Source organism: Aphelocoma coerulescens, chromosome 1A (assembly GCF_041296385.1).
Source record: "Aphelocoma coerulescens isolate FSJ_1873_10779 chromosome 1A, UR_Acoe_1.0, whole genome shotgun sequence".
In the NCBI taxonomy this organism is placed as follows: domain Eukaryota; kingdom Metazoa; phylum Chordata; class Aves; order Passeriformes; family Corvidae; genus Aphelocoma; species Aphelocoma coerulescens.
In genome coordinates this window covers 68,007,432-68,021,808 of record NC_091014.1, presented here as the reverse complement: position 1 = coordinate 68,021,808, position 14,377 = coordinate 68,007,432, and the positions used below count along the sequence as shown (strand labels likewise).

Here is a 14,377-nt window from a genome sequence, read left to right as displayed (position 1 = left end):
AGTCTGGATTGCAGCTGTAAACTGAGCTGGGAAAGCCCACCAGCCTCCCCCAGGCCCACATCCACAAGTTCAGAACCACCTCATCCCTAGAACAGGCAGGAGCTTATAATCAAGTGAACTGTTGGGCAATGTCAGGCTACAGGATGTGGGTAAATAAAAATATTATTTTACCCCCTTTCATGGCTGACAGGCAGGGACTCTCCAGACCTTCCCTTACCCTCATGCCTCTAACAGCAGTCTTTGTCTCAAGACAGTCTGTAGCCTTGTCCATTTGTTTGAATTTTCCTGGCAGACCCTGTAAAAAAGGGGGAATTTAGCTGTGTAGGACAATGGCCTGACTTGCACATCAGGCCAGGCACTGCAGTTACTTTGGAAAAAATTTGTACAACACACTAAATGGGCAATTCATACTCAATCCATCCAATGCAGACCTTCACTGTAACTGGTACATAATTCATCATGGCAAAAAACTATCCCTCCATGGCTCATATGCAAGTATCCATTTGTACAAAGAGTTCTTACTGCTTTTTGTATGAAAAAAAAAAAGTGGATGAGGTTGAATAAGGATTATAAAGATACATCATTTAACTGGATTGTTTTGCTCCTGGTTTTACTCCTTAAGAGCAAACACAGCATTGTGTCTAGGTCACTTGCTGGCTGCACGTTATTTGGGATTCCCAGGAGAAGGCACTTGAGAAGGAAATGGGGGAAGCCTGTTTTGGTCTGTGCTTCTCTTGTGATGTTCATGCTCTTTGACAATACGAGTTTTTTCCCAGAGCTACTGTTATTAATCCAGGTTATGTCAGCAATGTGGATTTATAACTAGTTTCATGCAGAAAAGCATTTCTAGCCATATCACTTGAAGGAATTTTTCAGTTCTGTATTTTCCTAAACTTTCCTGCCACAGCCACCTGGACATCTCCTTGAAGAAATTTCAGGAAAGATCCCAGAAATCAGTATTTGTCTGTGTGAAGCCCATAGTTTCTTGAACACCTGGGATAAACGATGGCTCTGCCAGACAACAGCAGCAGTTCACCCCTATAACTGCATCCACAACTGGCACTGAAGCGCATTCTCAGACTAAGACAGACCCAAGCTCGCTTCCACAAATGAAGAACTTCCTGTAAACAAACCAAGAAACAAAAGCTAAAAATACTCCTCCCTAGCTGCTGTCATGTGGGGAAATCAGAGCATGAGATACACCTTAATCTGAAGCAGGGAAGCTCCAAGCCCTGTCTCCGAGGGATGATTTGCACACTTAAAACAACGTAATATCGCACTGCATCCTTTCTGCCCTACTGGACCGAATCCAAAGGCGTGGCTGTAGGGGTATAGAACCTCTGTCAATCATACAGCTGCATTCAAGATTTTAAAAAAATATTTTTTTAAAAATATTGTGCAACTGTGACACTTTTTCCTCTCTTACCTCAGCACCTGCTGTATCTCAAGGTGCTGGCACCCACAAAAGCAACAAGAGCACTGCGGTACCAAAGGTGAACTGAGGCCAGGGGAGGGTCTGCACTTCTCTCAGCCTGCTGCAGTGAAAATGCAGTGCTGGAGGCTGGGACGCTGCTCCCTGCTGAGGAAAAGCTGTAAACAAGGAGCAGGAAAGGAGACGAGTGGATTTCAGAAGGGCTGTTACCACTGGATGTTCACAGTGAGCCTTGGAGGAAATGAAGGAAACGGCCAGGACTGACTCACCGGGGATGGGTGTTTTACTTGCTGCTTGTGTAAACTTACTGTGCTGCAGCTTCCAAGCTCTCTCTTCTGCTCCCTTCCATTATTACCAAGGTTTTTCATGCCATATACACAGGTTTGCATCTGCTTGGATTAAGGTTCAGCTGCTGAACATGCCTAGGGAAGCAAACTGGCTTTCTAAGGAGAGTTCAAGCAGATGATTTTAATTTTAAGAAGACCCTTAAACAACTCTCCTCCGCTGCAGGATTTGTGATGTCAGCAGCTGAACCAAGTTACTGCCAGGTTCTGTCCTGCTGCCTGCCTGGATTTTGGTATGCCCAGCTGTGTGCTCTGCATATAGAACTAAACCCAGAATAGAGTTTGCTGCAGAGCAAGAGGATGTGACAGCACAGGACTTGAGCGGGACGGGATGTTTATGAGGAGGATGTCGGAGTGGGAGGAGTGGGAGGTTAATGTCCCAGCTGCCCCTCAGCATGACGATAGCACAAGGCACTGCAGGAAGCAGGAGCACTTCAGGGTACAGGGCCCTGCTCTTGGTGCTGCTGGGCCTCTTTGCAGGGAAGGGACATAAATCCAGGGATATATATATATATCTACACCCCAAGGAGGTATGTCCTTGAAGGGAAAGGGGCATACCAGGCACTCAGCTGCTGCAGCCCAGAGTTTGGTGGGCTGAGATAAGAGACAGTCCAATCCACCTGGGATACTCACAGCATGGGATAGGACCTCTCCTGCTCCCACTGTGCAGGGTTCCAGATGTGTTTAGGCACTCAAACTCTCTGTGCAGCGGGCAGAGAATGCAAGGTATCTCAAGACATGATTCAGAAAACCAGACAGAAAACTGCCTCTGCAGCTGCTGGTGGTGCCAGGGACAGGGGGAGAGGTTAATCCCACCTCAGACAGTGAGTTGCCCTTTTCTGGATAGAAGAGCAGCAGTTTTCCAGTCAGGATGACCAACTCCAGCCTGCTGCCAGCTGCTAGGAACTTAGAAAATGCAGTGGGAAGAAGCATTGGCTATTTATGTCATGTCCCAGAGGTCTGACACCAACCTAAGAGAGACATGATCCAGAGTCAGCTTCCGGGAATTTGAGGCATCCCTCTCCTCGCTGCTGACTGTAAATGCAGTGATGTGGAATGGGAATCTCAGCTGCAGGAGCTGATCCACTCTGCTGAAAAAAGGCACCCACACAAACAAATTAAAGGAGTAACTGAATCAGAAGGCAGCAGCAAGCATGAGGATGATTCTGTGGCTGGCTGGGGAGAGCTCTCAGTGTGCCACATCCGAGGGGAGTTTTCCTCCCCTGGGTCTCGCAGGGAAGGGAGGGTTCCGGATTGCCTGGGTGTGGGCTGCAGGGTTTCTCTGGTGGTTGAGCCAAGCTCCCTCTTTCTTATTGGCTGAAATCTTCAGAGCACATCCTGGAGGATACACACCTGCAAGCCTCAGGAAATGATTAGGGAAAAAAAAAAAAAGACTTAGCAAAGAGACAACTCTGGATATCAATTTGAGGAGACAGAATATATAAAATAGGTAATGCCTTCCTTAGCCACCTGTCTAAAATAATTCTTTGCACACTTTGCAATTTTAGTGAGCAAAGATCTATATATACACCATGGCAAAGTGCACCCTCACATAAATCCTGTATCCCTTTAAGCACCTGAGTACCTACAAGAGACTGAATGCCCAGGAACTGTAGCTGTGGATTCAGCTTTTTAATGCAGCCCAGAGTTTTTCTACCCATGTCCTGATCAAATTCTTATGTATTCAGGTGTTTCATTGATTTACATTTATTTGATGATCTTGAATGTAATCTTGCCTGTAATCCTGTAAAGCCTGGGACAACCCAATACTTTTCCTTAAACCCCTGGCTGCCTGTTGGGAGGAAACACAGAGGTCAAGTTAAGGAGTGGGAAAACAAGAGACTAGGGTAATGAAGGAAGCTTAAAAAATAAAAAGCACCTCTGATTCTTAAACTGGTTCAGACACCTGGGCTGGTGGGTCAGGTGCACTCCAGAAGCAAAGCAAACAAGTGCTATGTCCAAACCTGAGAGGAACACAGTTATTACAAAATCGCAGCATGTCTGTAACTGAAAGGGACCCACAAGGATCATCCAGTCCTGGCCCTTGCACAGCACACCGCAACAATCCCACCCTGTGCCCAAGAGCGTTGTCCAAACACTCCTGGAGCTCTGGCAGCCTTGGGGCTGTGACCACTGCCCAGGGGAGCCTGTTCAGTGCCCGACCACCCTCTGGGAGAAGAAAATTTCCTAAAATCCGACCTAACCCTCCCCTGACACAGCTCCAGCCTTTCCCTCGGGTCCTGTCCCTGGTCACACAGAGCAGAGAGCAGTGCCTGCCCCTCCTCCTTCCCTCCTAAGGAAGCTGCAGAACTGCTGTGAGCTCTGACCTCAGACTTCTCCAGGCTGAACAAACCCAGCGACTTCAGCCGCTCCTCTAGGACCTTCACCCATATTCTTACTATTGAATTAAAAAAAAAAAAAATTGAGGAAAATACCTTCCGCTCGGACGTGTCGGGGGGCTGTGGCCGGCCGGGGCCAGGAGCGAGGCCAGAGCCGCCGTGTCCGCCGCGGCCCCTCAGCCGCCCTGCCCTGCCCTGCCCCGCCGCGGTGCCGTCGGAGCGCGGCCGCCGGCCCCGCACGCCAATCAGGGCGGCCCGCCTGCCTTCCTGTAGGTGTGCCCGGCTCACCTGGAGCCGCGCTCGGCACTCATGACATACCTGCGGCCCCGCGCAGGGCGGCGGCGAGGCGGCGGCCGAGGGGCGCCGGGAGGGGCAGCGCTGGCCCCGGCCCCACGATGTGAGCCCGGCGCAGGTAAGGGCGGCCGCCGGGGGCGGCGTTGCCGTATTCCCGGGAGAGGCGTTGCTGTATTCCCGGGATCGCCGTTGCCGTATTCCCGGGAGAGGCGCGGGCCTGGCGCCGGATCCCCGCGGAGCCCGGGCCGGGACGGACGGAGGGGCGGCTGCCCCGCGGGGCCGGGGCGGGGGCGACGGGCGGGCTCCGGGAGCGCGGGGCGGGAGGGTGGGGGGAGACGGGACAAGGGGGAGAAGGAAGGGGAGGGAGGGCGGCCGACCCACCATTTTAGGACCCGAGGGGGACGGGAGGAGGGATCTCCGGGGAACGAGAGCTCGCTCCTCCCGCGGCGGGCCCGGTGCGGGTGCGCGGTGCGGGCGCCATCGGGGCGCGGAGTCTCCCGGGGTCGCGGCCGCCGCGGGGGCGCTGCGGGAGCCCCGGTGCCCTCTGAGGGGGCGGCGAAGGGGGCTCCGCTCCGCCCGGCCCGGGGCAGCCCCTGGGGGCCGCATCCTTGGCGGGGGCTCCGCGCCCCGACGGCAGCGCCCGTCCCGCCCGCCGGCCCCCGCTCCCCTGCCCGCTGCCGTCAGCAGGGAGGGCCCGGAGCGCAGGCCCGGTCCCAGGCTTGGCTGCCAAGCAGCAGCAGGAGCCTCTTCCCGCAGAAATGGTGCCTCCCACGCAGGAGCGAGATCCCACGGTGTTCGCCGGGTTTTCAGCTCCCGCCGGGAGCTGCGGCCCGGGAGTCGCGGGGGTGCTGTGCTTGAACTCTGGACACCTCCTTGTTTTCTTCCTTGCCTCGTGACTTTTATGGCCTGTCACGGAGGGAAGGCAGAGGAACGAGAGGCGAGATCCCTGCCTGCTGCTCGCTTCCTGCCTCCTTCCTGCAGCCCCGGCCACCGCAGCAGCTCTGATGGCAACCCCAGCGCCACAACCAGCCTGCCGGGGGGGGATTCCGAGCTCCCACGGCTCTCACCTGACCCATCGTCTTCCTAGCACCCATGCTTGTCCTTGCTTGATGCTTCGTTTATTCCCAGATATTGGCTAAGACTGCATCAAACCTGGTAGGAAATATGGGGTCAGAGATCTGAGCTCAGCTCATCAGTGTTGACTTGTTGCAGATTTTGCCAGGGTGCTGCTGGATGTGAATGCCAATGCTGGCTTCTGGAGCTGGGTGCCTGTTCCTTCTGGATCAAGCCACATGTGTAATGTGTTGTTGGAAGTTTTGTGACCTGATTCCTTGGTGTTTTGGAGTTTCTCATAATCTAAACGACTTGGAGATGGCTTGGATAAGGGCAGAGTCCTTTTAAAGGGTTGCACCTGAGGGAGGTGGCTTAGTTTGGAGGAATAATGTATGGGTGACCCAGATTTCAGAATTGCATCTGAATTGGACGAGGAGGAGGGATCCGTAAATCAGGCTTGCAGTTGTAACAAATCTGAACTCTTCTTAGTTTTTGTTAATGTTAGGAACAGCTCAGCTGGCTCGTTTTGCTAGCTGGTGATTTGAGGGTGGCATTTGTCCCATCCTGCCTGTATAGCATGGTCTGGCTAAATCTCAGTGGGGTTGTATGGTCCAGCAGGCGACTGGGCTTGAGATTGGTGCTCCTGTTCTGTGAAATAGTGGGACACAAATACTTCCTCTGGGAACCTCTTGTGCATCCTGATAGATTTTGATGGTAAGAGTCTGTTCCACGGGCCTTTTTTTTTTTTTTTTCCATTTCATCCTGCTAACTTTAGATGGATGTTATTGCGCTTGTTCTGTTGAGTCTTATCCTTTCTTATGGTTCACTTATTTCATGTGCTTTATAGCAGGAAAGAGCCAAATTATGCTGTAGTTTTTGATGGTTTTTTTCTTCTTTTTTTTCTCTTTAATGTAATCTACTTTGGAGTCTTGTTTAAAGTGGGCTGTTTTATTTAATTAGTTTGTATTCATATAACATTCACTCTCCATAGTCATCCCAGGCAAAATTTAAAAAACAGCCCGCAAGGGATTTCAAATTCTTAATTGGAATCACATTTTTTTCCAAGGATGTTTGATTCTAAAAGTTTACTGTGCTTTCTGTCATCTGGTATCTTTCCAGTTGATGTTGTTTGCTTAGTTACTGTTTGGCTAAATTATCCACAGCTAGTTTATTTCAGTAGTCATGCCTGGGAAGTTTTGCAATTCCTTTCCGCTTTGCAGCTCCTCACTGAACTCCCGTTGAATCTTTTAATGAAGTACTCAGAAGTGGCTTCAGTGCAAATGCAGTTGTGCTGTATTGTTTTGGCACTTGGGCTCTACAGAGAGGTTATTTCCCTCTTTCCTGAGGTAATCACATAGTTCATGCTCAGAGTATCAGCCAATTGGAGACAGATACCTTCACCTGACCCCTGGCAGGTATTTACATTCCCAGCTGGTTATCACTGCATCGAATCCCAAATTCTACTAGAAAAGTACCCAGTCTTGATTTCAAGATATCAAGTGATAGGCTGCACTGGTTCCCCAGGTAAATTATTCCAATAGCTGATTACCCTCGCTAATTTCTTATCTCCATCTGTTCGGCCTGGCTCCTAACCATGAAGTCTTGATGCAAGTTTTCATGCCAGATGACAGAGCCTGTTGCTGCCAGAATGACACATTCCAGCTAAAAGATGGCCTGCTGTACTGCAAGTCCATGGCTGTTAGCTGTGCTGACCTCTTCCTCTGGGAAGAGGCAGCAATGGAGCTGGAGTCTACGTGATCAGTGTGGTTTAGAGCAGCGGTGGAGGGGGCTTGGCTTGGTGTTTGTGGCCAGGCAGGGCTTCCCAGGAACTGTGATTGAATAACTTGTGTTGCTTGGAGTTGGGCTTCACTTGATGAGCAGCCCAGCAGAACAACAGGCTGCTGCTGAAGGAATGATCCAGTTCTCATCCAGTCCTGACTGCAAGCTCCTGCTGCTTCCCTAGGGTCAGCTCTAGTGACCCAGGGGCCTCAAATCAGTTCAGTCACTGCTCCAACTGAATATTAACCCCCTTCCTTAAAAAAAAAATATGGAAGTTGGATCAGCCGGAGAGATTGCTGAAGAAGTGTAGCATGACACTGGGCATGAGAAGCACGGTGAGGGACCGCTTCTTCCAACAACAGCATTAGGTGCCAGAGGGAATCACACATTTAGTTCCTACATTTCTGTGCTTGGATAAACAGGCTGTGGTTGCACAAATCCTCTCAGCTGGCACTGCTGTTGAAAGAAGCCGTCGTGCCTGCCTGCTGTCATCTCTGCTGGTTCCCTGTTGCGGTTTGTTGTGAGACCACACATACACCTATGCCACCAGAAGAGAAAGAGCAGAGGATGGAACTCCTTTTGGCAAGCTGAAGAGTCGGTGAAACTAAGAGTTGTCACAAGCACACCTTACCTTAAATCTTCATGGAAGGTGATGTATCTTTTCGCCTTCCCTCTGCAGCAGATGTGTGAGAGCAGCTGCCCTGATTTACTCAGTAGTGCAGGTTAACTCAGTTGCGTGACTTGGGAGAACTGGGTTTAACCAGGACTGGGTTTAGATCAGCAGCTTTTATGTCTTTGGTCAAGAAATGTGTGTTGAAATTTGTTGTGTGGGAAAGCGCATTTAACGTCAGAAGAAGGAGGTCTAAGCCTTGGCTGTGACACACTGCCACCTATGAAAGGTTCGGTGGTGCAGAAAAGTTCCAAGTTAATGCATTCATGCATTCTACATGTGAGTTCTCAGTGGTGCTCAGTGCTGAGCAAGGTGGGGTGCCCTTTTGGGAAAGCTTCATTAATCTTGTCTCTTCCATTAACAAGGGACTCCAGCTTCCTTGCGCTTTCAGTAGAATTGATTTGCTGAGACAAAACCCATTCCCCATTTATTATTTGAAACACCATTCCTTCAAGTCCCATGCAGAACACTGCAGGATGAGGAACAGAGCCTGTGGTGGGGACTTGTTTTGACCTCATGTTGGGGGGTTGGATTAAAAGTGAGATGAAGTCAAAGAAGAAATTCCGGTGACTTTAGTACAAGTTCAGTGCAAGGTCAGGGGGAGGGCTATTGGTTTTGATAGTAGGAAAAATTTAGAAGAGGGAAAGTGATTACCATGATGTGTATAAATGTATGTAGATAAACAGACACATATGTAAATGTGTACAAAATAGAGGATGTTCTGATGCTAGGAGAGGTTGAGGAGGAGTGGCTGAAGAAACTGTGTAATTGGATAGCACACAAGGAAGGAACTGAGGTGGGAGGAAGCACAGGACCCTGCTGCCGGGAGAATACTGCATTAAAGCAGAGCTGGCCATAAATTCCCTTCCTGAAAACATATCCTATTTGCAGTGGCACGGAGAAGTGTGTGACATTTGGACACCAAGCCACCTTTTTGTGATCTCAAATTGAACACCCAGGTGCAGGCAGGGGCTCAGTGTGTGAGCTTCACTGCCCATGGCCTCGCTGGTGCTCGGAGTCATTAAGCACTGGGGTTCCTGGTGCTGGTCATACACAGAAATTAGCACATCTTTACCTGGGCCAGGCTGGGGTGGTGCCCAGTGGGACCTACGAGCTGGGTGATCCCCTCCATGGGCAGAGCAGAGGTGTGCACTGGTAGCAGACCCAGCCTTGCACAGGGTGTGACTGGAGGAGGAGAGGGGTGGGACAGCTCCTGCTCCATCAACGAATCCAGCAGTAGAGTTTATGAATCTGTTCAGGTTGTGGAAGCCCAGGGATAATCAGGGGACACAAGCGTGAGTTACAAGCAGACCTGTAACTAGTTGGACATGGTCCCTGTTCCCATCTGCCACAAAGTGGCTGCCATGGCTACACTTGCATATTCACTTGGTAATAGAAATTGATGCACAAAGCAGCATTAAGCTAACACAAAGGCCACTAGTGGGAGGAGTAGAAGAAGAAGATGCTTTGCCCATGACCTTGCTGGGCAGCTGCAAAAAATCAGGATGTGTAAGCTATATGGTATGTGTGTTTACACTCATATTTACAGGTGTAATGATCAAAAATGCCTACACAAATTGTTTGAATAGCTTAAATCTTACCTGGGCCCTTAAATCTTCACTACAGATTGCTGTCCTGTGATGAGAGGCTCGTGGAAACTTGGAAAGAGTACATGGGAAGAGTATAGCTTTCACAGCAAAAGAAAAGATGCCATACCAGTGCCTAGCAAAGCTCTGCTGCTGTAGCAACAGGTATCTTTAGTGGGTCTGGGCTCCAGACAAAATCCTTGCATTAAGCCTGAGTTTAGATGCAGAAGTTTTGCTGTAGGTATTCCATAGTGCAGACGACCAAGGGTAACTCTAGACCTGTGAAATGTAATCCAGCTGCAACATTTGAGTCACTCTCCTTTCTGAGGTACTCCGAGATCGCTGTCTGGTTTTACAGGTGAGGGCTGCCAGGCTGCTTGTTAAGTTGAGAAGGTGCAGTGTGTATCTGTTTCTGTTCTGTTGCTGGATTTAGGGGAGCAGGGATGTTCTGAGTATGCTGCCAGCTCTGCAGGACAGGAACAGTGTCTCAGTGCACAGTATTTAGAACAGTGAGGATTCAGTCCTGATGGTTGGTATGGCTCATGGCTCAAGTAACCCTTCTCATTGTTAGTTCTCTTTTTCTGTGACTTGCTTTGCACATGAAGATATTTCAGGCTTGAGTCCAGATACAACAGAGCTGATAGAGTGCTTTGAGAATGATGCACTTTTCTCTCCTTTCTCCACCCCTGCCCACAAGACTGTAGACTATCCTGAGTTGGAAGGCACCCACAAGGATCACTGAAGTCCAGCTCCTAGGCAAGGTGTTTCCTCCTGGAAAGGCATGTCCCAGGTATAGGCAAGCAGAATCCCAGGATGAGCAGTGGGAATAGCACTGGCAAGGCTGCAGTACAACACACAACCCTGTCATGGCTCTATGCTGTGACAAGCCCTGGGGCAGAGAGAGAATGCTGTGGGGAGACAGGCAAAAGGAAGTGGGACTATCCCACTATTTTTACAGCAAATTATGGGTTGTGGCATGTTTTCTTAAGTGTGCAAGTGATTGAGGGAGATGGGTTTGCCCCTCAAGTCACCCAGTAATTTCTTAATAACAACTGGTGCTGTGTATGGGAAATACATGACTGCACTGTCACTCTCTTCTCATCCCTGGGCACAGCTGGGAAGAGGGAATGTTCTGTCAGGGCATTGTGGGGAAGGCTGAAAGGGAAGATGTAAGGTGTTGCTGTAGGCATGGGGTGAACACTGCTTGTTTTGGTGCCATCTGAGAAGGCAGTCGTCCTCTCACACCACTCCTACAGTTCACCTTGTCTTCCTGCCCCTGCACAATGAGTAAGCTGAGCTGTTTCATTTCAGAGAGGGGCAGAGAGAGGAAGGTGAGCAATTTGGAGGTATGCTGGAGCAATGAAATGTGTCTTATCCTGGAAGAGCAAGGCCAGGCATGCAAGTTATGTCATTGTAGTGTGTGCTCTGTCACAAGGGAGGGTCAGGGCCATGAAAAGCAGCTAAAAATTGTGTCTGTGTGTATAGAAGAATCACGACAGCTGAGTTGCCCAGTGTCTGAGTTGTACCAGATACACCACAGACATTTTTCCTTCATTCCATACCAGTATCATTTTTACCTATCCAGCTGCTGAGGGTGTGATAGCGTTGATATCAGAGACGTGAAAATACGCATCCGAGTGTAAAAGGGGAAAGATGGATTGATTCTGGCTCTGGTAGTCCTAGCAAAATGGCTTTAGAAGAGACCAGAACAAGAAAAGGCGAGATGTATTGCCTTGCATGTGCAGTGAAAACTGGCATGGTCAGAAATCTCATGTTCAGTGAGGCAGTATGGAAGCAAATCTACCCTGAAATGTATTATAATTGTGTTTTATTAGAATTTTGCCTTTGAAAGCTTAATTTAAAAGGTGGCATTGTAAAAGGTTTTGTTGTGACTGCTAAAAAGAGTGAAGAAAGTGCACTGAAAGGGGGAAAAAGGTATTAACTGATGTGGGAGACAAATACAGAAGTGTCAAGGAAAGCATGTGCAAGAACATCAGCTTGGTTTTAAACTATGTTTTGGTAGAGAAATACAGTTTTGTGTTTAGTGGGAGCAAGAAATATCTGATGCTATATGTCCCAAGTTCATAAAATTGATAGAATTGGAGAAAGGGTCTACCCTGAATGTCGGCACAGTGAGAAACAGACAACTGTGAATATCTGACATGTGTGAGGTTATGGGAGTGGGGCTTTCACTGACTGGGCAGTGAGATCCCTCCAGTACAAGTGTGATACCAGAATGAGCCAAAACAACTACATTGTGTGAAAGATCTCTATTATTTGTAGTAAACAACTTTACAGCACAAAAGAAAAACATCTTAGTAATGTGTTTTGTTATCTGGAAGAACTTGGAGGCAAAAAGACACGGAAGGAAAGAACAGAGTGAGCAGTTGATATATTTTTGTTGGGGAAGGGATTGCTTAAATAAGACTTTGCTTATGGTGGCAATCAGATACGGGGTTTATAACAGGGCTTTGCATATTCAGTACACTGAGCAGCCACTCCCTGCCTAATCCTCAGAGTATGGCTGTGAGGTAGGAGGGGTTACTATTAACCCCAGCTGCACAGATGACCCTCAGACAGGCAGAAACTGCTGCAGACAGCTAGAATGAGGAACTGGAAATTCTGCTGGATGAGGGCACCATTCTTGGTTGCCTTAAAAATACCCAAAAACGAGTTACAATCTAAGTCTTCTGTAGACACTCCTTTTAATGAATGGCTGCAGCGGGGCACTGAAGGAAGGAGAGCTCCCAGTATCCTAATGTGTGTTCTCCTTCCAGCCTGGATTATGTTACTGGTGATAACAGCTATCCTTTGTGGGCCCCACTGGCTTGAAATTTCTGCACCCGTGTTTAACTGCTCATAGGCCTTAGCCATGAGGAGAGGCAAGACTTAAAACACCAGGGTGCATCTTTCTCACCTTCTGTTAGGGCAAGTGCAGGAATAGGCAAAATGGGGTGTTGCCCATGTTTGCATCAAAAGCAGCCATGCTGTGCGTCCTTCTGTGGGTATAGCTGTAATTGCTGTGCCTCCTAATTCACTGGCACACATGGAAAAGGTGAGGTGCTGGCTTCAGTAACAGCAAACATCTGTGCTGAAAGCTGTGTTCCTCAGGTGCATCAGTCTGGCAGAGGTAAGACCCAATTTTCCATACAGGAAGGTGTTTGGGAAGAGGACTCCAACAAGGACAGCTCTGGCTCTTCCCTCCTTTTTGGGCATGGTCCACTGGCAATCCCAACCCTTCCCCTTGAGGTGCTCTGTTGCTCTTAGCTTTCCCAAACTACAGTGGTCACACCACATTGTACTCTTTGCTGTTATGTCCAGTGATTTTTTTAAGCACAGCAAAGCATTTTGCCCCGTGCCAAGTCCAATGAACTCGTTTAGGTGAGGTTGGGCAGTGTCAGAAGGTACAGCTGAGAGCTGCCTGTGAGGCTGCACTGGCAGAACTCTGCTGCATCTCACTGACCTTGGCAGAGATGGGACATTTTCGTGTTTATTTATGCCCTGCTGATCAAAGCGCATTGCAGGTAATGGGAAGGCAAAGGAGCCGAGTCTCTGATTTCATTTGCCTGGTGCCTATGGCTTCCCATGGGAAGTCTCTCATGGATGGGAAAGTATGCACCAGTCCAATTAGAATATACCATGCACGCCTGCGTAGGCCAGGGGACGCGAGGACTTTGCATTCCTCAGCCAGAGCTGTCGTTTTGTGACCGTGTCATAAAAGAGGTGAAGGAAATTGTATCAGCTCGATTTTCCAGTGTTACTCATGGCCACTGTTAAGTTGCCTCATCCTCTAATTTCTCACCAGCACACTGAAGTCAGGAGCTTGGGGTGAATTTGAGGCACACAGACCTTATTTTATGCTTCATCATTGCCATCTGATAAGGTGGGACCTGGGAGGGGAAAGAGAGATGTGCTTTTACATGCCACAGGGCTGAGGAAAAGGAAGCCGTAGGCCAGTCGAGAAGAGTCAGAGTTGATGTCTTCAAAGACTACCAAAGGGCAATCTTAGGATCCTGATTGCTCAGCTAATATCTGAAGAGCCATGCAGCCATCAAGGACTGCTATTTTAGGAAATCTAGAAGGGTGGTGGTGGGAAGCAGACTCTGCCCCCTCATTCATATGCAGAAAAATTAAAATGGAGGAGGGAAGGATTAAAATATCTCTAATAGTTCCTTATGCATTGAAACTTGTTTAATTATTAAAGTGGGAAAAATATATTAATTAATGCATCATAGAAATGCTTGTGATATTTCTGAGCTGGTTTAAAGTTAATGCTTTAAAGTAATCCACACTTGGAGGTGTACTGCACATGAAAGTACGTGGACATAATTTTTGCCCATTGACAAAGAAGGGGAAATAATACTGAAATAGGGAATATCAGTATTGTTCATCTGTGTGTGCTGTTTCTTAATTTTTTTTAAGATTCTACCTGTAGGGCTCTACTTTTTCTTTTTAAATTTTTATCATATGCTGTGTTAATGACAGTATTAGGAACTAATGCTAAATCTTAGCTACAACATCTATGTAACTACTGTAATTACTACTCTAAACTTTGAAATAAGGTTGTAGTAATTGGTAAAGCTGGTTATAAAAAGCATTTTCTAAGATTGATGTGTATCAGTTACAGCATTTAAACCCCTGATTTATACAACTTCTCACAGCTTGAGCTGAAAGGTCACAAGAATGTCTTCCCTTCCCCTTCCCTTTGGAGTGTTTCCATGCTAGACTTTGCAGGTTTGAGGAGGTTTCCAGGGCTTTTCCTAGGATCTCCTACATGTTACTTGTTTTCAGAGTTGCTCACCGGGGCTCTCTCCGAATTCACCTCTATTTCATGCAATATCCCCTCAGAGCCAGCCCTTTCCTATGGGGAGAAGGCTGGC

At 48.5% G+C, this 14,377-nt stretch overlaps 1 protein-coding gene across 4 annotated transcripts in view; it reads left to right on the top strand.

Moving 5' to 3' along the window:
- Positions 1–4,458: 4,458 nt before the first annotated feature.
- The window catches only part of ARHGEF5 (Rho guanine nucleotide exchange factor 5), a 32,029-nt gene continuing 22,110 nt past the window's right edge, over positions 4,459–14,377 (top strand). Inside the window, exon 1 of one of the 4 annotated variants that reach the window (XM_069003406.1) lies at positions 4,459–4,527. Coding sequence is in view for 1 of the 4 variants with exons in the window: in XM_069003405.1 (XP_068859506.1) it covers positions 6,174–6,176 (3 nt within the window). In the remaining 3 variants the exon portion in view is untranslated. Of the gene's footprint in view, positions 4,528–5,131; positions 5,565–5,599; positions 6,177–14,377 lie in introns of those variants that run through there. The other 3 variants (XM_069003408.1, XM_069003407.1, XM_069003405.1) reach the window with 3 other exon arrangements.